At 35.3% G+C, this 26,520-nt stretch overlaps 2 protein-coding genes across 4 annotated transcripts in view; one reads left to right on the top strand and one right to left on the bottom strand.

Annotated features, from left to right (window-relative positions):
- LOC123558556 (coronin-7-like) overlaps nt 1–1,651 on the bottom strand; it is a 48,728-nt gene extending 47,077 nt beyond the window's left edge. The window contains exon 1 of one of the 3 annotated variants that reach the window (XM_053544033.1): nt 1,614–1,651. The gene's annotated coding sequence lies outside the window, so the exon portion shown is untranslated. Of the gene's footprint in view, nt 1–543; nt 658–1,541 lie in introns of those variants that run through there. The other 2 variants (XM_053544032.1, XM_053544034.1) reach the window with 2 other exon arrangements.
- A 175-nt stretch (nt 1,652–1,826) lies between these two features.
- Nucleotides 1,827–26,520, top strand: LOC123558555 (protein tumorous imaginal discs, mitochondrial-like). Its single transcript, XM_053544701.1, has 12 exons — nt 1,827–2,007; nt 6,390–6,535; nt 7,821–7,904; nt 9,754–9,856; nt 11,870–11,997; nt 14,007–14,159; nt 14,925–15,072; nt 18,905–18,969; nt 21,305–21,433; nt 21,963–22,078; nt 25,112–25,209; nt 26,336–26,520. Exons 1-12 carry the CDS (start codon nt 1,854–1,856, stop codon nt 26,518–26,520), a joined length of 1,509 nt encoding a protein of 502 aa, XP_053400676.1. The 5' UTR covers nt 1,827–1,853.

Below are 26,520 nucleotides of genomic sequence, written 5' to 3'. Positions count from 1 at the left end.
TAATTTACATTTCTTTCCTGGTTCTGCCCCGGCATAATATGTTAGTGACGCCATTTTATTGTGTCCGAGATGTTGCAGTTCTCGGTGTATGATAAATGCCGGTCAGTCGAACCGCATCCGGATTAAGAAGTGGCAGACGTTGGTCAAAGTGTAGTCCAAATAATAGGACATTTCGGGACGGCGTGATAACTTTTGACTGTCGCTGTCTCCATCACGTCCAAACTTATTCTGCATATTTCTATTAGGAAATCCCCAATTAAAATCCATTGGGAATGTTTTCTGGTACATGTACAAAGTATTTGTAATTATTACATCTCTGATAATGAATTAATGTTTACATTAAAGCATAAACTTGTCTCGCTGACATTTTATGAATGTAGATTTCGTGTTTTGTTTCTGCAATTTAATGTCATCCACAGTTTGTTGTATATTGAAACCGGTGTCAGGGTAGATACCTCCTCGCACCTGTCACATCATATTTTCGAAGATATAAGTCAAGATATAAGTATTAATGTTTAATTTATTAAAGCAAGTAAGTCTTACCAGTATATTATGACTTTTTTTTATTTTTTAATGTCTTCGTTTTCCCAACAGTAAAATGCAGATACGGGTAAGGCTTAGAGGGATGACAACTATAAAATATCAGATCATAAAATAAGGCATCCCGAAAAGCCAAATGAGTAAGGCTAGTCAAGGGGCTGGTGCAAGCCGTAACTTATCAGGATTCCTGTCTGCGAAAAAACATAAACATTCACAGATTATACAGCTAATGATTATGCTGTTACACAATAATTAAAGAACAGTACATGTTTTAAGCTAGTGCAGCGGGAAATGAACTTTAAAAGCAATTGTTCTTTCCAAAAGCTGTGATCATCTGGACAAAAGTGTTGCATGCCCAGACAGTCTGTAGCTTAAAACTGCCTTTTCCACATAAGACTAGTGTTATCTAAGCTGTCTTCTGGTGTAGACTCTTCAATATTACTGTCCATATCCAGATTTTGAGTATGGGCCAATTCATTTCACTCAACCCGGGGCACGCCGGTCATGTGAGTGGCAAGAAAAAAATTCTTGCCAGTTTATTAATAAACGAACGTTTCGGCGTACACCGGCCACGTGAGCTGCAAAAACAAAAAAATAAATTTCCAATTTATTATGATTTTCTCTTGTGGCCTGTTCCAACAAAAAGTTCTTGCATTATGTTTCTACATTTACTTGTACTAACCCAAATTTCCAAATGTCTACCCAATTTTATATCGCGAAAATGTATGATTTGCCGCTTTGCCTATCTCGCAAAGCCGGCGCACATCGGCGTATGCCGGATAGACCCGGGCAGTGCCGGGAAGCCAAACAAACACCTAGCCGGTTGCACGCGGCGAAACGCAAGTGAAACGAACTGGCCCTATATGCCACATGCAGATCACACGCCCACCCATTTGAACGCAAATCTCCAGTTAAACTGCGGACTGTCAGCCACAACAGACAAAAACGATGACTACTTTCTGATGATAAAAAACGTTTAAATTCAACAAAACGTGTCAAACCAGGTTAAGTAAACTGCAATTCGTATGTTTAATTATTTATTTTCAAAACGTATTTTTTGACAGCTTACTCACTTCCGTGTCCGAGTATTCCGCATGTTAAATTAGAGGGACGGAATTATTTCTAGTGTTCAAATCCGACATTACAATTTGAATTGATCTGAAGTGATTCTTAAAGAATAAAAACATAAAGATTTAAATTCCAATTGTTTCAGTATGAATTCTATAGAGAACTTATCTATATATCAATAAATAATCATTACGATTTTATTCGGATATGACCTTCATCCTACCGGTTATTTCTCCGGCAACAAGATGGCAGCCATCAGAAAGGCATGTAGCCTTGGAAGAGAAAATTCCTTGAATAGACTGCGTTTCAAGCTGTCTGGATCGAAAGACATCATTTGTACAACATGCATTGCTCACTTGCATTCTATTTCTCAGTCAAAAAGTGGCGTTTCTTCTTCATGTAATGATAAATTATCAATTAGTTTTTATTTGTCACATATTTTCGCGACGAAGTTCAATGTCAAAATATATTTCATAAGAAGTCTTAGCTTTAATGGAGACTTTTGATTGAAATCTTTAAATCTCCTTAATAAAGATACTTTTCTTATGTTTGTGAGCCTTGCAGATGCATTTCTTTGGCAAACTGGGCTCTGGTTTCCTCTAAAATTATGGCAATGATTTTGGGTCCATACATTCATGCATCCAGTGTTTTTATCCCACACAGAAGCCTGAGGGATACAGTTTTGGCATTGTCCGTCCATCTTCCCATCAGTCCGAAGCCATATCTCGGAAGTGGTTGGGAATATTTAAAAAAAACTTCATGTACATGTTCGTCACTACATGAACTAGTGTACTTAGCAGTTTTTGGTTTAGTTTTTATATCAGGGTTTCCACTGCTATTCGCCAATTCCTTTTTTGGCGAAAAAAAATTTCCACAGTTAACAATTTTAAATTTGAGTAAAATAAACATCTGTTTTACTACCGTAAAGTAAACATCTGTTGTAAAATAAACATCTGTTTTACTACCGGAAACAACGTTATAGTACACTAGAAACATGCCGACTATCACTGATCAATAATTATACACAGCGTGTCACGGATAATCCGATATTTAGCAATACACACGAAGACAATACACCAACAAAGACAATACACCGTGTTGATACCAAATTACACCTCTGGGCACAATTTAAAACTTCGCGGAGTCACGAGAGTGTTCCTCCACGCAAGAACGATTATCAGTCAATCTGATTCGCCAAATTCAGACCCGCCTACTATTACGAAAGCAAATGAAACGAAATATTTGTTGAGCACTTCGTCTAAAGCCCCACCCATTTTCTTGATACTAAAACGCAAGTTATTTTTAATATCAAGCCGATTCGCCGAAGTAATCAATAATAATAAAAGCTCGCAGATATTATAGATAAATTTGTGCAATCGTAAAATATTACTGTTAATATATCTACGCGCTCGTAAATTTCAGTCACATATTTCAGCGCGTTTGTAAAATTTCAGTCGAAGAATTGAGATACAAATGAACTAAAGCAGTTTGTTTGGTTCTTTTACATGCCCAACGTATAGCATTGATACAGGGCCCCATTCAAGGGCATCAAAATAGAGAGCTACTTGTACCTTTAGGTGGTATTTTCGCTATAGATTTTATGTATGAAACATTAAAGAAATTTGGATATATATATATAATGAAATTTAAGCCTTTTTGAAAAGCTTTTTAAAAGTCATAAAATAAAATAAAACACGCTGTTTTTGATAAATGACCTTATATAAATTTTGAAATAAAAACTTTGAAATTAAAGAGCTAAATCTTCATGTTTTAGAAGTGAAAAATGACCATTAAAGGGAGATAATTCAAAATTGGCAAACTATATCAGCGATTTTTTTTGCCATTTTGGGAAAGCGTCCGCGTCCGGACGATTTGGGAAAAATAGCGTCGTTTTCATCCTAATTGGGAATTTTGTGTAACATACAAAATTACAATAACCCCTTTCCTGGATCTAATTGAGTAACACTAGAGCTAGTGTTCTGACCATCACAACATGATACAGTGGCCTGACTCTGAGATAACAATGGTTGTTCTAAAGGCACACACTCTGGCACAAATTCAACCGGAGTTACACAAGAGTTCTCCTGACTCTGACATGAAAACGACACCGGTGTCGACGATTCAACGGACATTTCCTCAGTCAGAACAGGCTGTGAAGATGCCCGTGAGAATCTGAACTCCACAAGGCTTTTGCAGCCAGCAAGCTTGGATTTTGTTAGCCTTTGAACATTATATTTGCTGTTGTGACTCATTGTTCACACAGTTTGTCACTGGTTCTACAGAAAAAGATCGTGGAAACCGATTACCGAAAACAATACATGGTGCGATTGATTAAATTCGCGCTTGTGATGACAGAGAACATGTTCTGAATTTTAATCGGGTATTTGCCCTTTGGTCAAAATTAGGAAACACTCGATTAAAATTCGGAACATATTTTCTATAATCAGCGAATTTCACGATGTCGGGACAGCAGCCGTTTCAAAAATGTTTGTAGGTCATTTTTGGGAATAATTTGGTCTGAAATTGGGAAAAATGGTCATTATTTTCAATTGGGAAAGGGTCCGTTTTACGGACCCTATTAAAGAAGGAAAAAAATCGCTGTATATATAGGGATAGTTTTATAGATTTGGTTTGAAAATGGTTGAGAATTAAGATTAAAACCTATTTTTGACTCAATGTGATATTAGGATAGACTGGTTCAAGAGCAAATTGCATAGTTAAAGTATGAAACGAAAAAGAGATTGAAAAAAAAAATGGTATATAATTTTGAACTGACTACTTATCTTTACATGATAAATCAATGTTAATGTGTGTGCATCTGCTTGTTGAGTTATTTGTGGAATGTAGAAAATAAATAAAAAAAAACTGAACTAATTGAGTGATATTATATAAATTCTAATTTTTTCGACATTATTGATCCTCTGCCACGCGCACCTTTTTCTTTAAAAAAATTTAAGTGGCGGAAAAAAAATTGTGCCCAGTGGAAACCCTGGGAGTATATGTAAGCTGGTATCTCAGTATCCGCTTATTGGAATGTATTGAAACTTCACAGTACACACTTGTTCACTGTCGTGATCTAACATGCACTGTGCAGGTCCCATAACCCTACTTTGCATCTTTTCAAAATTATGTCCCTTTTGATTAAGTTTATATGTAAGCTGGTATCTCAGTATCCACTAATTGGAAAGGATTGAAACTTCACACACTTCACTGTTATGATATAAAATGCAGTACAAAGGTTCAATAACTACTTTGCATTTTTAGCTCATCTGATTTTTTGAAAAAAAATGATGAGTTATTGTCATCACTTGAGCGGTTGTCGGCGTCGGCGTCTGCGTCGGCTTTGCCTGGTTAAGTTTTATGTTTAGGTCAGCTTTTCTCCTAAACTATCAAAGCTATTGCTTTGAAACTTGGAATACTTGTTCACCATCATAAGCTGACCCTGTATAGCAAGAAACATAACTCCATCTTGCTTTTTGCAAGATTTATGGCCCCTTTTGTACTTAGAAAATATCAGATTTCTTGGTTAAGTTTTATGTTTAGGTCAACTTTTCTCCTAAACTATCAAAGCTTTTGCTTTGAAACTTGGAATACTTGTTCACCATCATAAGCAGACCCTGTACATCAAGAAACATAACTCCATCTTGCTTTTTGCAAAAATTATTGCCCCTTTTGGACTTAGAAAATCAGTTTTCTTGGTTAAGTTTTATGTTTAGGTCAGCTTTTATCCTAAACTATCAAAGCTATTCCTTTAAAACTTGCAACACTTGTTCACCATCATAAGCTGACCCTGTACAGCAAGCAACATAACTCCATCCTGCTTTTTGCAATAATTATTGCCCCTTTTGGACTTAGAAAAATCATTTTCTTGGTTGAATATTATGTTTAAGTCAACTTTTCTCATAAACTATCAAAGCTATTGCTTTAAAGCTTGCAACAGTTTTTCACCATCATAAGTGGACATTGTACATCAAGAAACATAACTCTATCCTGCTTTTTGCAAGAATGATGGCCCTTTTTAGACTTAGAAAATCATGGGTAGGACAATATTTCTATTATACAAAAAAAATCAGATGAGCGTCAGCACCCGCAAGGCGGTGCTCTTGTTAAAAATTATGCCCCTTTTTCAGCTTAGCAGTTTTTGGTTAGAAATTCCTATAATATGTAAGCTGGTATCTCATTACCCACTAATGGGAATGGATTGAAACTTCACACACTTGTCCACTGTCATGAGCTGATAAGCGCTGTGCAGGAACCATAAACCTGTTTTGCAATTTTACAAAATTATGCCCCTTTTTCGACACTTGTATTCATTCAATTGACAAGGCTGTTGAAAAGTCAAGTGTTGCTGTCCTCCGACAGCTCTTGTTTTTAAATCTTTTTGTATATGAGCTAGTAATATGTGGAAAGGTCTCAAGTAGTTGAGTGCTGTTATTAAACAGCTTGTTTCTCAATACAGTACATTATTTCTATTATTAAATTTTCCAAATTGCCCGGAAGATGCAGGGAATTTCCCTAATCCTAGCCAAGGTCTTTTTCCCAAAGTATGCATGATCTTAATGGGTCTTTATAATACCACACAGTATGTCAAAGTATGTAACTACTAGTGATATTGAACCCCTTTCAGGGACATGTTCCCAAATTATGGTTACAGATTTTCAATAAATGTCTTCAACAATCATTTTCAAACAAATTTTGCCTTTTCTTCATGCTTTGAATAGCTTTTTGAATTTGGAAATATACAAAGTTTGATCTCTATTCATTTGCTATTATTTGCTCAGGTCTGTTCAAGAAAAAAGTGCCATGTCTGTCGTTGAATGTTCAACATATACACTCCAGTAACAGAAGTGATAAGCAAGATTATTATAAAGTCCTCGGTGTTGACAAAAATGCAGATGCCAAAGACATTAAAAAAGCATATTACCAGGTAAGAATAGATAATTTACAATTACATATAGTATACAGGTCTGTGGAAAGTTGTATATTTACAGATCTGTAAATCAAGGGGTGAATGCGAAAGAAGTCTGAATGCTTCTTTATTTATATGCACTTAGATCACATTCGCATTCACCCCTCGACATGCAGTCTATAAATTTAGAGATTGGGTATATAAAAACTGCTGAAATTATATTTATGCTCAAAATACAGATTAAAATGAACTGTAAACAAGGCGTTTTCCCCTATAAAGCTTCTTCAGGTAGAAGAAGGCATTCCAAAAAAGTATGGTTTTATCCAAAGTCTGAACTAAAAACTCGCACACGATTGTTAGGTACAAAATGTATTAGGGTATTGATTTACTGTTTTGTAAGCTTTCATTACGTAAACAACAGTTTTTTTTTTTAACAGTTATTAAAATGTCATTCCAACGAGTATCTTAATATAGATAATGGTAAGTTTCCATTTTAATGAAATTTTCCAAATTCATCTGGCTTTGGAGGCTTTCTGATGTAAAGAAGGTTGGTTATATTGTGCATAAATTAAGGTCATTTGTTTGTTTCATTTATTTTTATTGACTAATTTTTGGCTTTTTCAATAAAATCAGTGTCAACGGAATTGGTTGTAGTCACAAATGACATTTATTTTTGTGTATCATAAGTGAAACAGTGAAATTCAACCTGCGATTTTCAGCACAAATGTAATTTCAGCAGTTGTCATACAGTCTGTTAAAGATAACACATTATATGTAAATTTACAGATTATCTGTAAATACAGCACTTTCTTCTTTCTTAGATCACAAAAACTGCAGCATAACATACAAAAAATGATACATACTCTGAAATAAACTTTAACATACAGGAATTATAGTTACTCATATCTTGCCCACAGTGAAGTGTCAATGCCAGAATGCAGCACCCACCCTATACTGACTTGCCCACCCCATAGTGAAAGGGCACTTACCCAATATTGAAGTTAGTGCCCATAGTGAAGGAGCACCCACCACAAAGTGAAGGATGCACCTGCTCCACAGCCATCGCAGATATAAAATCAGTCTACATTATATTGAATGTTATTGCAGAAACTCTACATATTTTTATGGTCAAATTACATGTAATTTGTCATTGTGCTGATTTCTGAATAAATTTTATATCTTTAATCACATCAAGAACTTCAAGGTAAAACAGTTCTTATGTATTTTTAAAAAAACAAAAACATATAGAACATAAAGTCATAGTGATATTGTTACAAACTCTATATGTATTTTTTGTTCACAGCTTGCTAAAAAGTACCACCCAGATGTTAGTAAGAATGACCCAAATGCAGCGAAGAAATTTCAAGAAATATCAGAAGCTTATGAGGTAATTGGTGTATTTTGTAATAATAGTCTGCCCATTGAAGTTATTTCAGCGGTAGCCAGAATTGAGGGCCCTCCCCTCACTCTTAGGGTGATTGGGCAAGTGTCTGCTGAAGTGGAGATTTTTTCCCCCACATTTTCAAGGCAAAGGGGGGAATATTTTCTATAAAATAAAATTTCAACCTAAAAGACAATCATTATTTACTTGGTGTATGTACATGAACATAAAAAAAAAAGATTTTATTACTGAATAGGGGAGAATTTTACCCATCATGTTGAAAACAAGTTCTTTGCTGGCAGGGAAAAACAGGTCTATTATGGCTCTAGGAATTATCAGAGAGGACACAGGCATCAAATAAATTAAAGTCTATATAATTTAACGACAACACTAACTCTAAGCACAATACTCCATATTTCAAAAGTAGCATTGAAGTGAAAAATCAGTTATTTCAGCCCTAGCCAGCAATGGAACCTGCAGTTTGACAGTGTTCAGCAACTGTTGCAATAAATCCGACCGAAATTATTTGAATTGCATTATCTATTCTAATATATATCCGCGCAGTCTGGTCAGGATCCATGCTGGTCGCAAATGCACTATGTTGGTTTTCTCATGGTGCGGCTCATAGAAAGTATCTGAATGAATTTTAAGGACTCGGTTAAAGAGAATTCCTATAGTTTTTTTCCTTTCATAGAATTTTTTTAAATTCACATATATGATAGGAAAATTTGTGCTGAAAACAATGAACAAATAAAAACAATAGGTCACCAGGCTTGTTTTCGTGAAAAATTGTTTTGAACACACCCACTGTTGCTGAAACTGCCAGCGATTTTTCAACATTTTCATAATTTTCTGCTTTTTTATAAATACCAACCAAAATATACATCCAGGCAGCACAATACGGTTTTTTCTTTTTACAGATTTTATTATATACTTATTTGATATCATAGTCATATTTGTAATACTCTATCCTTACAATAATGCGTACAAATGAAAAAAAATATTGTTTCATATTTACTTTTGTGAACTTTTTTCAATGAAAAATACCCATAGTGAAGAATATTTTTTTTAATTTTGAAAAAACTCTTTCATAGAATTTTTTCTTTTTCTTCTTGTGTATAGATAATTGTATTGTGAGCATAAAAATGGCTAAAAATGTATGGGTCACCAGACTAAATTTTATGTTAAGACCGCTAGAATACAACACCTGTTCGGACGGAAATGGCGCGAACCTTGCCAAATTGATTACATGTATGTCTGCTAAAAGTTAAAAAAAAGTTTTAAAAATTCTTAATTCTTTCATTAATTGAATACTAAATAATCTGAAAGGTGATATTGTCTTATAAGTACTAAGTCAATTATCTTAAATTATATGAACAACACTGTCTTTGTACTAAAATGCGATGTGAAAACACAACCACAAAAATAGCAAGATACCTGTCAGGCATGATACTTGTCAATACAACATAAACCAGTATCAACATTTGATTACTGATATAACTTATCAAAAATATTATTTCATTCAAAATTCCTCATATTTAAGATTGTCTGTAACATGTTTCAACAAATGTTGACTTCAGTTCAGTTTTCCATAGAAAGTGTCGGCTGCGCAGAAAGATGCGCATAAAAAACTATAGGAATTCCCTTTAAATATAACAGTACTTTTGTTTAAAAATTAAGACAGTATGTTTTATTCAAGTTTAGACTGTTCTTGTTCTTGAATCTTTTTGCATTGTTGAATACATTATACTGAAGAATATACAAATGTGCTTTTCTCTTTGTCTTTAAATTCTGCAAATTGTGCAAATGTATTTCCTCTTTTTGCCTAAGGTTAGTCATGTTTTATGTGTTTCAGGTGTTAAGTGATGACACTAAAAGAAGTCAGTATGACACATTTGGAATGTCAGGCGCAAATATGGGCGGGGGAGGGCCTGGTGGAGGGTATGGTGGTTTCCAAGGTAACCAAGTGTTTGTAGATATGTTTTCATCATACGTTTATCTCAAGTTTGTTAAGTTCCCTGAGATTAGTAATACTAAAACTGCAAAGTCATTTTTAGCTTGACTATTCGAAGAATAAGTAGAGCTATCCTACTCACCACGGCGTCGGCGTCACACCTTGGTTAAGTTTTTCGTACCAGTCCACATTTTGACAAAGTCTTTTGAGATAAAGCTTTGAAACTTTCAACACTTGTTTACCATCATCATGGCCAGTTATAAGCAAGAGCACATAACTCCATCAAGGATTTTGGCTGAATTATGGCCCCTTTTGACCTAGAAATCATGGTTAAGTTTTTCGTACCAATTCATATTTTGACAAAGTCTTTTAAGATAAAGCTTTGAAACTTTCAACACTTGTTAACCATCATTATGGCCAGTTATAGGCAAGAGCACATAACTCCATCAAGGATTTTGGCTGAATTATGGCCCCTTTTGACTTAGAAATCATGGTTAAGTTTTTCGTACCAGTTCATATTTTGACAAAGTCTTTTAAGATAAAGCTTTGACACTTTCAACATTTGTTTACCATCACCATGGCCAGTTACAGGCAAGAGTACATAACTCCATCAGGGATTTTGGCTGAATTATGGCCCCTTTCGACTTAGAAATCTTGGTTAATATTTTGTACCAGTTCATATTTTGACCAAGTCTTTTGAGATAAAGCTTTGAAACTTTCAACACCTGTTTACCATCACCATGTCCAGTTATAGGCAAGAGTACATAACTCCATCAAGGATTTTGGCTGAATTGTGGCCCCTTTTGACTCAGAAATCTTGGTTAAGTTTTTCGTACCAGTTTATATTTTTTGTAAAGTGTTTGACATATGGCTTTGAAACTTTTATCACTTGTTGATATAATAGTCTCTATCTGTAGGAAAGAGAAAATAACTATGTCATCTATTTTGGCTGAATTATGGCCCTTTTTGGACTTTGAAATTGGTTCTGTTTTCATACAAGTCCATGTTTTGTCAAAACTATTTGACATATGGCTTTTAAACTTTGAGCTCTTGTTTATCATTATGATTTCCATCTGTAGGCAAGAGTACATAACTATTTTGACTGAATTATGGCCCTTTTTGGACTTTGAAATTGCCTCATATATTGCCATTTAGTGCAAGACTTATCGAAATCATAGTAATACAGGAACATTGTTTGTCTAATCTATTTATTTCTTTTGTCTGAATATCCGTGGAAATATTTTGACCCCATTTTTCAATCAATTCTTCGAATAGTCGAGCGCGCTGTCATCAGACAGCTCTTGTTTTTGTGGGCATAAAATATTTTGTGGTCAGAAAATTGGGTGGTTTTGACAGAAATGTGTATTTCATTGGGAAGTAAATTTGTAGCTGTCAAAATTAAAAGATATAATATCTGATATAGGAATTTTCTGTTTGTTGGGATAAAACTTCTTGGATAGACGAAGTCAAGAAATCTGCAAAAAATAGTCCCCTACTAAAATGATTGAATTTACAGTAACTAGATCTTCTCAGATAGCTGACTTTTTCATCAAAATATCAGAATATCTAAAATTGATTGCAAGGTCTGTAAAATATCAAAACAATGAATTAATGCCATTACTTGGATCTTCTATTTGTAGTATGGTGTAATGTGTATCTAAAATTCTTCTGAATAATGTCCGATATGCACTGTGTTACTAATGCAGTACAATGTACATTCAATTTGTAGATATCTTTTTTATTTGTTTTACAAACTGCATAAGTGACTACTTTCAAGAACTCGCTGAAACATTTTGATTTTGTTTTTATTTACAATTACTAAATAAATAAAAGTACATTTATTTTACATTTATAGTATATTTCAGTAAAATTGATATAAGTCTATAGAGTTGTGACCTTTAAAATATGGCAGAACCTTTGTTGATAATACATGGTATCAAGACATAATTTATGTTGTTTTGTTTTCTTTAAGATTAGCCTGACATTGGTTGTTGTATACAAATGTTTGTTCTTCCAGGTTTTGAGGGCTTTAGAAGTCAGGTTGATCCAGAGGAGTTGTTTCGCAATATGTTTAAGGATTTTGGATTTTCTGGGTTTGAAAATCAAGACTTTGACAGTAAATGGGGAACAGCACCTGCGACAGAGGTAATCCTGTTCTGATGATTGTCTTAGTTTAGTCTTAAGACATGCAGACTCGTTATTCATTTTATAGTGCTCATAGTGTTTTTTGACATACTTTTTTTGCTGCATTAAAAGCTGTGCCTACTCGCTTAGCTCAATAGGGAGAGTGCAGACATACGGATCACAGGTAGTGAGTTCGATCCTCGGGTGAGGCTTATGTTTTCCATGACGATTTGATAAAAGACATTGTGTCTGAAATCATTCGTCCTCCATCTCAGATTCATGTAGGGAAACTGGTAGTTACTTGCAGAGAACAGGTTTGTACTGGTACAGAATTCAGGAACACAGGTTAGTTTAGCTGCCCGCCATTACATAACTGAAATACTGTTGAAAAATGGCGTTAATCCCAGAACAAACAAAAATCAAAAGCCGAAGTGTGTACTGCTTCATTTGACACTAGAGCTTGGTCCAAGGTTACAAAACTAAGTTTGGATACCAGTCTGGAATTTCAGCTTTGCTGTCAACCAATCCAGTGCTGCAGAATTGAGACTGGTCTCCAAATTCAGTGTTATTACCTATTTTTTGGCAGGAAGTAGACTCAAACTCTAGTGATTGAAATATGCTTGCTTTGTAAGCAAGTTACGCTTTCTTAACAAGTAAGCTAGAATTAATGAGCATGTTAAAGTTTTATAACTTGAGACTGTTTTCAGACTGTAGTTGTTGATATGTTTTAGGTTAATGTCATCATTCCCTTTAGTTTGCTTTAAATTTTAAACTTTCCTGACAGTTTACTGAAACCTTATTGAGTATTAATGCAGTGACTTTTTATGCCCCCACTTTGGGGCGGGAGGCATATAGATTTGCCCCTGTCCGTCCGTTCGTCCGTCCGAGCTCACATTTGCATACTTAGGTGGCTATAGGAACAATAGGTAACTGTATTTTTTCTTTGATTTCATTCATTCCGTAAGGCTTTTATGTGGCTATTTTTCTCTTACGTGGCTAAAAGAACAATAGAGAGAACAAAAGAGTAGCCACATAAGTATCCATATATAGGAACATCCTTCCGAGAATGTTGTGTCGCGCCTAGCTCCAAAAGTATTTGACATAGAGTCACAAACCTTTACAGGAATGTTGGTCAGCATGTGTAGTTGTGCACCTGGGGTTTCTCGTCTGGATTCATTCAGTCGTGTAGGAGTTATGGCCCCTGACTTTGTAAAAATTGGTCATTTTAGTGTTGTGTCGCGCCTAGCTCCAAAAGTATTTGACATAGAGTCACAAAACTTTACAGGAATGTTGGTCAGCATGTGTAGTTGTGCACCTGGGGTTTCGCGTCCGGATTCATTCAGTCATGTAGGAGTTATGGCCCCTGACTTAGTTCAAAATTGGTCATTTTAATGTTGTGTCGCGTGTAGCTCCAAAAGTATTTGACCTAGAGTCACCAAAGTTTACAGAAATGTTGGTCAGCATGTGCAGTTGTGCACTTGGGGTTTCGCGTTCAGATTCATTCAGTCTTGTAGGAGTTATGGCCCCTGACTTAGTTCAAAATTGGTCATTTTAATGTTGTGTCGCGCGTAGCTCCAAAAGTATTTAACCTAGAGTCACCAAAGTTTACAGGAATGTTGGTCAGCATGTGCAGTTGTGCACGTGGGGTTTCGCGTCTGGATTCATTCAGTATTGTAGGAGTTATGGCCCCTGACCTAGGAAAAAATTTGTGTCCTTTGTCATGTAGTGGGGGCATCAGAATTATTCTGTGTCCCATGGACACCTTTCTAGTTTCAGTTTTGTGGAAAAAGTACTTTTAAAAAAAAATTAATTACACTCTGAAGAAAATGATATTGCTGATAATAGGTGTGTTTTTGTTGACATTGGCAAAATATACATTTTGGAGAGCAGATTTCAACCCCAATAAACACAGCAATGAAAACTCAAGTTTTGTGATATTCAGTATTACTTCATATTAACAGAAGCTTGCTTCACACCTCAAAAATAGTGTGAAACAATTATTTTAGATCAAATGATTTCGTACTTTTCAGATCCAGATGACCCTAAACTTCCAAGAAGCTTGCCGAGGTGTTAACAAGGAAGTTGAGATAAATGTCACAGAGACTTGCTGGCAATGTAATGGGAGTAAAGCCGCACCAGGCTCCAAACCACAAAGATGTCCGCAGTGTCACGGCACAGGAATGGTTAGTATACCTCATATGATACAGAGGTATCTGTGATAAGAAAATAAGTTTGTTTTCTTTCAGCTGCTGTGTTTGTAATGTTAAAGTAGTATAAAGGGTAAAATTATTTATTTGAAACTGGTTATTTGAATACACATTTTTTTTTTAAGAAAAGCTGCTCTTTTTTGTCCTGTAACATAACAGACCATTCGCTTGATAAAAAAAAAACAATGTGCTTGTAGAGAGAACCTTCTCCATCAACAAAAGTTGTCATATGACCTAAATTTTGTTAGTTTATCTTTAAACCCAACAAAACGAATGTTCAGTGGACATAGTTAATAAGATAATTGCCTGTGGTCACTAATGACCCATATTATTTAAAATAATTTTTAGGGCCAAGGTCAAAATGTTGTTGAAGCTGAAAACAGTTTCTGTACAATATCTGATCAATCATTGTTGAATGCTTGAGCCTACCATTGTCAAATTTCATAGGATGCTTGCATGTAGTCACTACATGACCCCTATTGTTTTTCAAATCAGTTGGCCAAGGTCGCTGACATATAGGCTGAAAAGAGTTCCCAATCAGCAACTGACAAGCCCGCCCGCTTAGCTCAGTAGGGAGAGCATTTTTCTTCTGCAACATACCGGTAAACTCTGTAAAATTAGAGATTAATGGAAAAGTATGGTAAGTTGTGTACATTTGATTTTATGAGTCTCTTTAACCCTCAAAGTCACAGCAAGCTAAAAGGTATAAATTAGTTCATCTGAACTCTTGCTGTATTTCAGGAGACTGTAAGCACTGGGCCATTTATGATGCGAAGTACCTGTCGTATGTGTGGAGGGCAGAAAACTATTATCAAGCAGAAATGTAATGTATGTCGTGGTAAAGGGAAGACCCTCGAACGGAAGAAAGTGGTTGTTCCTGTGCCAGCAGGTAGTCTGTCATTTTAGACTTTCATGAATTTGGTCTTTCATTGTGTCTAAGGCTTCCATGTTTACACGTTTAAACAAGTCTGTGTCATGGATCACAAAATTACTACCCAGTTAAAAGAAATGATGGACAATCAAACTGCCAAAGTCTCTCTCCACTCATAAAATGGAACAAGACAAGTGATTTCCTGACTGTAAACAATATTAGATGTCTTTTTTGGTAAACAGTAAGCGGCCATTTTTTCGCACATGTTTGATAAAGGATAAATTCTGTTATCTGGACGGAACTATGCAAAAGTAAGTTGAAGGGAAAAGGCTGTCGAGAGTCATGATTGAAGGTGATAATTGAAGGCCATTTAAATTGTATAGTTTTGTGTTTGAAAGATCGTATAAACGTTTACAAAATTCTGTAAACATGGGAGCCGTAATTGTACCTACCATCGATGAAAGAATTGTACCTACCATCAATGAAAGTCTTTGAAAAGGGATAAGGTGGATTTGTTTGTAAAAGGAATGAGAAAAAACCTAGTTGTTTTTCAGTTCTGGGGCCCATCTTGGTAGCTCCATAGACAAAGCAAATAAATTTCTGTTAAGTTCAAACTCTGGTAGAGACGTTTGTCCTTTCATTATTGGCATTAATTCAACAGATACCTCTTATTCCTGTCCGGGAGAGCTACCACTTACCTTTGAAAATAAGTTACTTAATAGAAGAAAAAAATCCAGACACACTAGTTAGATAAAATTATCTCTGACATTATATAAGTGGGTACTGTTGAAAATAAGGTTAATCCAACTTTAAAACAATCAAACAAACCCAGGGCTTGAGCTAGGGAGCGACTTGAGCGAAATAGTCGCTTTGTAGCTCCCCACTTCGCTCTAATCTAACATCAAAGCGAAATTCAAGTCGCCCGATTTTTTTATCCACACTCCTCCAGTTATCCGCTATCGGCCTGTTGACACTTGACTGGAATACACGATAGCATAATTTAAGCTCCGCCTACTTCAGATTACGGAGAAGTGCGAAGGTGACACTTGTTTTGTAAACTGACTGTTGAGAAACAAAGCAGTAGGGATTTATATTACATAAGCTTACACATTCTTTTTAGCTCACCTGTCACATAGTGACAAGGTGAGCTTTTGTGATCACCCTTCGTCCGTCGTCCGTCCGTCCGTCAACAATTTCGTGTCTGCACGATAGTGGTTTCATTACTGATTTTATTTTAACCAAACTTGCACACAACTTGTATCACCATAAGATCTCGGTTCCTTTCTTGAACTGGCCAGATCCCATTATGGGTTCCGGAGTTATGGCCCCTGAAAGGGCCAAAAATAGCTATTTTGACCTTGTCTGCACAATAGCAGCTTCATTTATGATTTGATTTTAACCAAACTTGCACAAAACTTGTGTCACCATAAGATCTTGGTTCCTTTCTTGAACTAGCCAGATTCCATTATGGGTTTCAGAGTTATGGCCCCTGAAAGGGCCAGAATTAGCTATTTTGACCTTGTCTGCACAATAGCAGCTTCATTTATGATTTTATTTTAACCAAACTTGCACACAACTTGTATCACCATAAGATCTTGGTTCCTTTCTTGAACTGGCGAGATTCCGTTATGGGTTCCAGAGTTATGGCCCCTGAAAGGGCCAGAATTAGCTATTTTGACCTTGTCTTCACAATAGCAGCTTCATTTATGATTTGAATTTAATCAAACTTGCACAAAACTTGTGTCACCATAAGATCTTGGTTCCTTTCTTGAAACGGCCAGATCCCATAATGGGGTCCAGAGTTATGGCCCCTGAAAGGGCCAAAATCAGCTATTTCGACCTTGTCTGTACAATAGCAGCTTCATTTATGATTTGATTTTAACCAAACTTGCACACAACTTGTATCACCACAAGATCTTGGTTCCTTTTTTGAACTGGCCAGATTCCATCTTGGGTTCAAGAGTTATGGCCCCTTAAAGGTCCAAAATCGGCTATTTTGGCTTTTGCAGCCATATAGAGACTTCATTTATGGTTTTATTCGATACAAACTTCCAAAATATCTTCAACAACAATAAATCTTGGATTCCATGACAAATCAGATCCAATCATAGGTTCCAGAGTTATTTTATATCTGATTACCTCCCCTGATTGTAATCAAAATGGATTTATATCAGTTAGTACTTATAGGACTTATTTGAAATTTCATTATTGTCATTAGTTGGACTGAGCCAATCAGGGTAGATAACTATGGACTGATTTTATATCAAATTACCTCCCTTTATTTCAAATTAAAATGGGTATATCTCCGTACCTAATGAAGATACTTATCTGAAATTTCATTTATGTCAACAAATTTATTTGGCAGATCCTTCTTTTGTTCACTTACAATAAATTTTTTTTTAATTACTTCCCTTTTACGTTACTATAAATAGCTTATTTTAGTAACTTTTTTATTATTGGCCGTAGGGAAAAACCAAGACCACTTTTCTGTGGTACAATATGGATGGTACCTCCAATTTTTAGGTGTACTTTGACATATCTGTACCTTGTAAGAATTTTTTTTTTCTTTTCGGTTAAATTTCTTCACTTTGTTGTTACTGTCCTTTGGACTTAGATATTTTTTCTGAGGACCTTCTTGTCCTCAAGTGCAATGATAACAGGTGAGCGATATAGGGCCATCATGGCCCTCTTGTTTGACCATTAGAAAGTATCTTACCGTGTTTGGCTCCAGTAATTTCCTTAAATCCACTTAATTTTACTCGTACTTTTCAAAACCCAAACTTTAGAAACATAATATTATCACTGACACTTTCTCATTGTGTTTCTGTGACTAAAATAACCTAACTGAAATTTACGCAAATTTTTGACACCTGCTATCAGAAACTGGGTTTAATCTGTTTGACAACTGTTTCTTTTAATGTGTGCCGACACCAGCGTATCAAAGAGACACCAGCAGATCAAAGAAGATGTGTTTTCCGTGTGATGTCATAGTGATGTCACTGCTATTGACATGTATTTAATTCACATACTTGTTATTTAAAGTGACTGACTTTGAGTGCATTAGCACTGGGAGCTTGAATTTTTTTTTTTTTTTTTTTTTTTGCTGATATGGAATAAACTTTTTTTAATTGTATTGAGGGTTGTCTTGGTTTGGACAATCATTGCAAGAGTGAAAAAAAACTTGAATTTGCAGTTTAATCACATTAAATTCACAAGGTTAAACATGATAAGAAAACAGAATCACTGACATTTTCAGTGAATTTGTTATTTACTTTAAATTAATAGACTTTGTAAACAAAGACAGGGAATAATAAAAATAGTAACGTTATATAAAAGCATATTTAGTTCCTTTTTCAGCTTGCATGTCATGGTGCTAAAATCTTTCCACGTTTTCCCTAAAATCTCGCCACTTCTCCCTAAAATCTCTCCACTTCTCCCTAATCTTACCTGAGGGAGAAGTGACTTCTCCCTAAAATCTTAGCCTAGCTTAAGCCCTGAAACCCATTAAATTTTTGTTGTTGGATAAATTTATGTCTGCGAAATCTGGTGTCAGACTCCTAATTCTTCATTCTGCATAACTGGATCAAACTTTCTTGTGTGAACACCTATGTTGTGTAGATAATAATAAGAATTTAGAGAAATATGGCTCTTTCTGAATTTACCATTTCATGGACAGGCCTTTTTTGAGAAGCGTCAAATTCCAGACATTTTCTAGTTTTTTCTCTCATCCTTAGATAAGTGGTTAGCACAGTTATGTTTTAAAATGTATTTAGCACCTGCTAAGAATTGGATACAAATTTTTTCAGAAATAGCTTTATCAGTTTTGTCATGCTATTTTAAATAATTTCAGGTATAGAGGATGGACAGACTGTGCGGTTGAATGTTGGAGAACAGGAAATCTTTGTCACATTTAGGGTAAACAGTTATTTCCTGCCTCCCCCTCCCACTGTTATTTTTGTACCTCCCGACAACAAAGTTGTAAGGGGGTGTATACTGGTTTCAGGTTGTCTGTCCGTCTGTCCGTAGACACAATCTTGTGCGCACCATCTCTCCTTATCCCCTTGACAGAATTTAATGAAACTTCACACAAGTGATCAGTACCAACAGTAGTTGTGCATGGGGCATGTTAGGTTCTTTTAGAAAAAAAATTTGCAGAGTTATGGGACTTTGTTTTTTTGTTACTATACTATAAACATAGACACAATCTTGTGCGCACCATCTCTCCTCATCCCATTGACACAATTTAATGAAACTTTACACAAGTGATCAGTACCAACAGTAGTTATGCATGGGGCATGTTAGGTTTTTTTAGAAAAAAAATTTGCAGAGTTATGGGACTTTGTTTTTTTGTTACTATACTATATACATAGACACAATCTTGTGCGCATCATCTCTCCTCATCCCCTTGACACAATTTAATGAAACTTCACACAAGTGATCAGTAACAACAGTAGTTGTGCATGGGGCATGTAAGGTTCTTTCAGCGACAAAAATTGCAGAGTTATGGGACTTTGTTTCTTGTTAACATACTATGTACATACAGTCTGCATATGCAATCTTGTGCGTGCCTAATCTACCAAACCCTTGCACACAATTTAATGAAACTTCACACAAGTGATCAGTACCAGCCCTAGTTGTGCATGTTACATTCTTTTAGATAAATATTCTGCATAGTTATGGGACTTTGTTTTTTGTTACTATACTGTATACATACAGTATATATACATACAGTCCACATAATTATGCAATCTTGTGTGCGTCAAATTGCAATGTACTGTGTCAGTGCATGCGGGGGGGTACATTCATCGCCTTTAGTGATAGCTCTAGTTTTTTAACGCTTACATTATTTTCCTTTAAGTTTTATTTGGCTTGAATATCTTTCATTTCTTTCAACATTCATTGTGGCTTGATGCACTCAGGTATTCCTTAGTCCCAGAAAAAAGTCAGACAGGACAGATAGAAAGGTAGAAAAATGGGCCCGATGTGGCCAAGTGGTAATGATCAGTAGCTTTTAAATGGCTTTTAATCACTCGCCACTCGTGGCTGTTAAAAATGGCTGTTAATCATTTGACTCTTATGGCTATATGTCCAAAACCCTGGTTCCATTCACAGAATCTTTCAAGTTGTCTTGCAGAAGATCAGTGCCAGCCTGAAAATAATGTCTAAAGTTGAACCTTGGGCTTCATCCTCATGCCATACGTTTATTTGATTTTTTTTTCACTGTCAAAATATCAGATACATTTCACTGTCAGATTTCATAAGATCACTGTAAGAATTCAGTAGTTTACTGTAAGATTTCAGTAGTTTACTGTAAGATTTCAGTAGTTCACTGTAAGATTTCAGTAGTTCACTGTAAGATTTCAGTAGTTCACTGTAAGATTTCAGTAGTTCACTGTAAGATTTCAGTAGTTCACTGTAACTGTTCACTGTAAGATTTCAGTAGTTCACTGTAAGATTTCAGTAGTTCACTGTAAGATTTCAGTAGTTTACTGTAAGATTTCAGTAGTTCACTGTAAGATTTCAGTAGTTCACTGTAAGATTTCAGTAGTTCACTGTAAGATTTCAGTAGTTCACTGTAAGATTTCAGTAGTTCACTGTAACTGTTCACTGTAAGATTTCAGTAGTTCACTGTAAGATTTCAGTAGTTCACTGTAAGATTTCAGTAGTTTACTGTAAGATTTCAGTAGTTTACTGTAAGATTTCAGTAGTTCACTGTAAGATTTCAGTAGTTCACTGTAACTGTTCACTGTAAGATTTCAGTAGTTTACTGTAAGATTTCAGTAGTTCACTGTAAGATTTCAGTAGTTTACTGTAAGATTTCAGTAGTTTACTGTAACTGTTCACTGTAAGATTTCAGTAGTTCACTGTAAGATTTCAGTAGTTTACTGTAAGATTTCAGTAGTTTACTGTAACTGTTCACTGTAAGATTTCAGTAGTTCACTGTAAGATTTCAGTAGTTCACTGTAAGATTTCAGTAGTTTACTGAAAGATTTCAGTAGTTTACTGAAAAACGAGTAATCATTTAAGGCTGCATAAAATAAAATTATTGTTTGCGACCAGTATGGATCAAGATCAGCCTGCATAGTTGTGCAGTCTGATCTAGATCCACACTGTTCACAAATCAGTTGCACTCAAGAGCTGAATTTGATAGACAAACAGTATGGATGTGGGGATAAAACCAATAGTATGGATGTTTGCTGATCTGGATCGTTGCTGGTCACAATGCGGTGCTCAAATGTTTTTATTATAGGTTGGCAGAAGTAGGATATTCCGCCGTGAAGGTGCTGATGTTCACAGTGACGCCACAATAACTTTATCACAGGCCGTGCTAGGAGGTACTATACGAGTGCCAGGAATATACGATGATATACTTTTAAATGTAAGATTCAAAACATATTGTACCCTATAATGATTTATTAAGCATTTTTATGCCATACTTTTTCTGTACTGTATAACTGGTCAGTTTTGTGACACACTTGAGCTGTCTCCTCTTGTGGTTTCTTAACATTTTTGTGACATAGAAATATTTAATCATACAGTGATCTGCATCAATAACAGTTGGGCAGCAAGAGATTAAACAAGTGAGTTTTATGAGATCTTATTTCTTGTACAAGTCACCTCTCATTGCATTAAATTGTCAGAGATGCAAATGATTTTCACAAGGATAGCTCCCAATTTGTCAACAGCAGCAATGGATAGAATTGTACACAGTGACCAAGTGTAATGCTCGAGCAAAATGGGGTAATATTATTTTGGAAATATTAGGGAAATATTCAAAATGAAATAAATTACTAGAGCTACCCCATGGATCCTGAGGTACCGGTGCTAATGTATTCAAAAGTATATACATGTATTCAGTGTGAGTGTATTGAATAGCGTATGCATACAAAGTGAAATTCTGATTTTAGATACCAGCTGGCACACAGTCACATGACATAATGAAGTTATCGGGTAAAGGTATCAGTCGTGTGAATAGCTACGGATATGGTGATCACTACATACATTTCAAAATTAAAGTTCCTTTGTAAGTATATACTTTTCCCCCATTTACCAATGCTTTTTGTTGTAGTGTTATCTGGTAGTGGACCCATTATATCAGTAAATAATTGCTTGCTTCCCGGACAGGATTTTCCCCATGTTTTTTCCAGTGCTCAAAAATCATCTTACACCCTGGCCTGTTAGATGATACAAATGCTGTAATTTGTGAATTCATAGGCTACTATAACAAAAAAGTGCTTAAGAGAAAAAGCATTCATTTTAATCCATTTCTACTAATTATTGAACGTGGCATGCAAGAAAAAAATTTGTCACTAGTTGAAGGATGCAGATGGAAATACAGTGAAACACTGCTCGCTCGAGGTCGCAAAGGGAAGAGCATAATGCTCGAGTTATCCATGGTTTCGAGCGACCCAAACATTGACCAACATACGAAAGAAATTGATGTCTGGTTTACAAAACAGTCCTTGGGACCACACTCGTGACATTTTCAAAAAACATATTACAAACGCTATCTATGATAGCTGTTTCAAAATGTAATTTATAAGGAACAACCAAGACTTTTTTTTTGAAAAACTACTGGAATTCGCATTCTTCTGTAAGTCTAGATGTCAGACTAGAACGCTCAATAAGGGCACTGAAATTCTCTTAAAGTGTTAAAATGATAACTCTTGAATTGGACCATTTAATAAACATCAGCATTTTAGTTGACAGTGTTGACTTATTTTATTGTTTGGAAATGAAATTTTTATTTGTTTTAGTATAAACTCATCTACTGTGAAATCGTTAATTTTTGTGGGGGAGTAATTTTCAGGGATTTTGTGGTTGCGTCGATCCACGAAATTAAGTCCCAACAAACAAGTAAAATTCCCATTCATTTTATCTTCAAAAGATGAAATCCACTAATTCATATCCCCATGAAATAGCCATTTTGGACAAAAACCACGAAAATTCATGTCCACGAAATTAAATGATTTCACAGTATACTGATATTGTTGAAATATTTTTTTGTACAGTAGAATTCAACTATGCTTATCAGGACTGAATTTCCTGAATTGTAGATTAAAATGTCATCTTGTGTGTGTCTTGAATTAAAGTAATTAAAAGTGAAATTGAAAAGTGGCACTGTCTGTCAGGGCTCCAGATAATTTTTTTGGCCTATGAGTATTTACTCCTCATAATTTTTGTGAATGAGTAAAATGGTAAAACATGAAAATGACTAGGTGTAATTTTACTCCTAAAAAATTGTAAATGTGAAAAAAAAATCAGAAATCAGTTTTATAACATACTTATTAGGTGTAACACTCATGAATTTGTTAGCAGTTCAGTTTCAATTCAGCATTCAAAGTTTTGCTTCGTTTTCTCCCTTGGCTTCACACTCGCTACCAAATCCAATAGAATATTTAATATAATCTTAACTATGCTTTGGGGATCATTTTTTATTGGTTTAAAGTATGTGTTTTGTTTGTTCACTTTTTACATTCTTAGAAAGAGACATTTTTGTTGTTTACCTCGCACCGTAAGTTGTTATTTTAAATTGACACTGCTTTAAAATACACTACTGTACCATCAATATCAATTCCCAGCTACAGTATTTGATTTATGCACGTATTGAGTGTATAATATAGTTTAACCTAGGTTTATAGAGTACCATTCAATGCATGTGTATGTTCAAAGTGGGAGAATTAATGCCGATCGTACTCTATTACGTATAAAGCACCCAGATGATTCAGATTTTGTTCACGCTAGTAAAAAGTCATTGTGTGCGTTCCTGTAATTTCATATACGTTTTTATATGCTTAAAAATTATCAAACATGCGTATTTGCATTTTTTTTAAAGCGTAATTTACGCTAATACGCATCTTATCTGGAGCCCTGGTCTGTCTAAGATTATTATCATGCAGATAATACTGTTAAGCTTGCTACCGGTATTTTATTTTCATAAATTCTCAGTATGCATGCTTAGTTTAATAGGGAGAGTGCAGATCTACAAATCGCGGGGTCTTGAGTTCGATTCTCAAGCGAGGCTTATGTTCTCCACGACAGTTGATAAAAGACATTATTTATGAAATCATTTGTCCTCCATCTCAGAATTATGCGGGGAAGTTGGCAGTTACTTGGGGAGAACAGGTTAGTACTGGTAAAGAATCCAGAAACACTGGTTAGGTCAACTGCCTGCCCTTACATACCTAAGTACTGTTGAAAAATGGCACTTTCCCAAAACAAATAGATTTTTTTTTAATTCTCAAGGGGGCCTCCTTAGCCGAGTGGTTAAGGTCGATGACTTCAAATCACTTGCCCCTGATCGATATGGGTTCGTGCCTCACTCAGGGCACTGAATTCTTCATGTGAGGAAGCCATCCAGCTGGCTTACGGAAGGTCGGTGGTTCTACCCAGGTGCCCACTCGTGATGAAATATTGCGTGGAGGGGCACCTTGGTCTTCCTCCACCATCAAACCTGGAAAGTCGCCTTACGACCTATAATTGTGTCGGTGCAACATTAAACCTAACAAAAATAAATAAATAAAATTCTCACTTCTTAATATAGATAGGTTTACCTCGTATTGCACCATCAAAGGAGTTCATTGTTTTGCTTATTTTAGTCATTTTATCTGTACACCATTTGGTTTCTGATCAATAACTAGAGAACATCTTCATTAGTAATAGTTGTCAAATTTTGAAGGATGACTGCCTGTGGTAAGTAGATGGCCCCAATGGTTCTGGTTGTCAGTAGGTCAATGGTCAAGTCCACATTGATTTTGAGACTGAACATAGTTTCCAGTTAATAACTTTGGGACACCTGGGCCTAGAACAGTCAGACTTTTGGAAGTTTGAGTATTACAGTTTTGAATTAACTATTTTACTACCGTAATAATACAATTAAATCTGTGTAGCCAGCCAGCTGAAGGAACTACATAATATGGGTGCTTAAGGGAGGTGGCTAAAAAACACATTAAGAAGTTAGCTGACTGACAGCTGAAGGCAGGTGGTCGCTTAATACAGGAGGTCACTAGGATAGGTTCTGTTGTATAGGCTATGTAATTTTATTTTGTTGTTTTAGACATTTGACGCCAGAACAGAAAGCTCTGTTAATGACTTACGCGGAGACGGAGAGAAATGTTGATGGAACCATTAATGGTGTTCAGGATACAAAAGAAGGTTTGTAGTGTATGATGTTTTTTTTTTACTTTTCTTTGTTCCTTGTTCTTTTTTCCTTTAATACCCAATTGTAAAATGTAACAGTAAAAAGTTTTGGCCTTACAGAAGTTACTTTTAATCTGTAACTAAAAACAGCATAATTACCAAATTTCTTAATTTTGATACAAATTGTGTAAAATACAATAGAATACACTTATTTTGTGGTGGGTCTTTAACCTTTAGCCTGCTGGCGGCAGGTGATTCTGCCTTTGCGACCAGTGAAGACGGATGTGCAGGCTGATCATGGTCTGCACTGTTCGCTATTCAGCAAGTAAATTTTCAGTGAACACCCCTTTGAATAATAAGCGGTGCTGCCCAAAATGAATGAAGGACCAGTCCATTTTAGAAATATAGCAGGGTAAGGTTTGAAGGTTTACATTCAGTGTAAAATCACATTACTGTTGAGAAATGATATGAATATGTATATTCTTCAGAGATTTCTTTCCTTGGCTTCATATTTTGGTTACAAAATGATAGTTGTGGATACTTTTACAGAGTCATTTCATCTGGGGAATTTAAAGTCTGTTTAAATTTGTTTCCTGTTCTGAAAAGAGAAAATTTACTTGAGGCTAAATCAGTTGGAAACCTGAGCATTGTAATTGTTTCTCTAATGTACAGTTCTCTTGTAAGATTGTAGTAAAATGATAAGAACTCAAAACACCTTTTCCACTGTCTTTTTCAGAGAGTGGCAAAGGCCAGAGTTATAGAACTAGCGAATCAAACCAGACTTACACTTCTAACCAGTCAAGCCAATGGAACGAAGCCTCTGAAGAAAGTGATAAAAATGAATCATTTCTGGGAAAAATCAAGCGAAAATTGTTTGGTTGACGCAAGCATATCTTAGGTTTTGATTTTAATTAATTGTAAGTTTTAATTTTACCAATGTTTAACAGTTTTTAAGACTAAAATTTTAATTTAATGTGAGCTGTTACTTTGTAGTGATCTTCCAGACGAATAATTTGATTTTTCATATATATATGTATATATATATATATATATATATATGGAGATTGGATCGTATAAATTTTCTCTGCCTGTAATAATTTACAATTCGAACTAGTATCCTCATGGATCTCTTATTTTTCAGGTAAGAGAGCTTTGGAAGATAAAGAAGGTTACATTAAGCAGATACGTGAAGCACTACAGCAATTGAAAGAAACTGACACTGTCAAACCTAATAAGAGTAAAAAATCCAAGTTCAAAGACACTAAAGATTCCAAAAACTCCAGTCAAGACAAACCAGAAGACAGTAATGACAATGCTAAAATATGA

Source organism: Mercenaria mercenaria, chromosome 5 (assembly GCF_021730395.1).
Source record: "Mercenaria mercenaria strain notata chromosome 5, MADL_Memer_1, whole genome shotgun sequence".
Classification (NCBI taxonomy): Eukaryota; Metazoa; Mollusca; class Bivalvia; order Venerida; family Veneridae; genus Mercenaria; species Mercenaria mercenaria.
The sequence above is the reverse complement of the archived record's forward strand: the minus strand, read 5'-3'. Positions and strand labels throughout refer to the sequence as shown.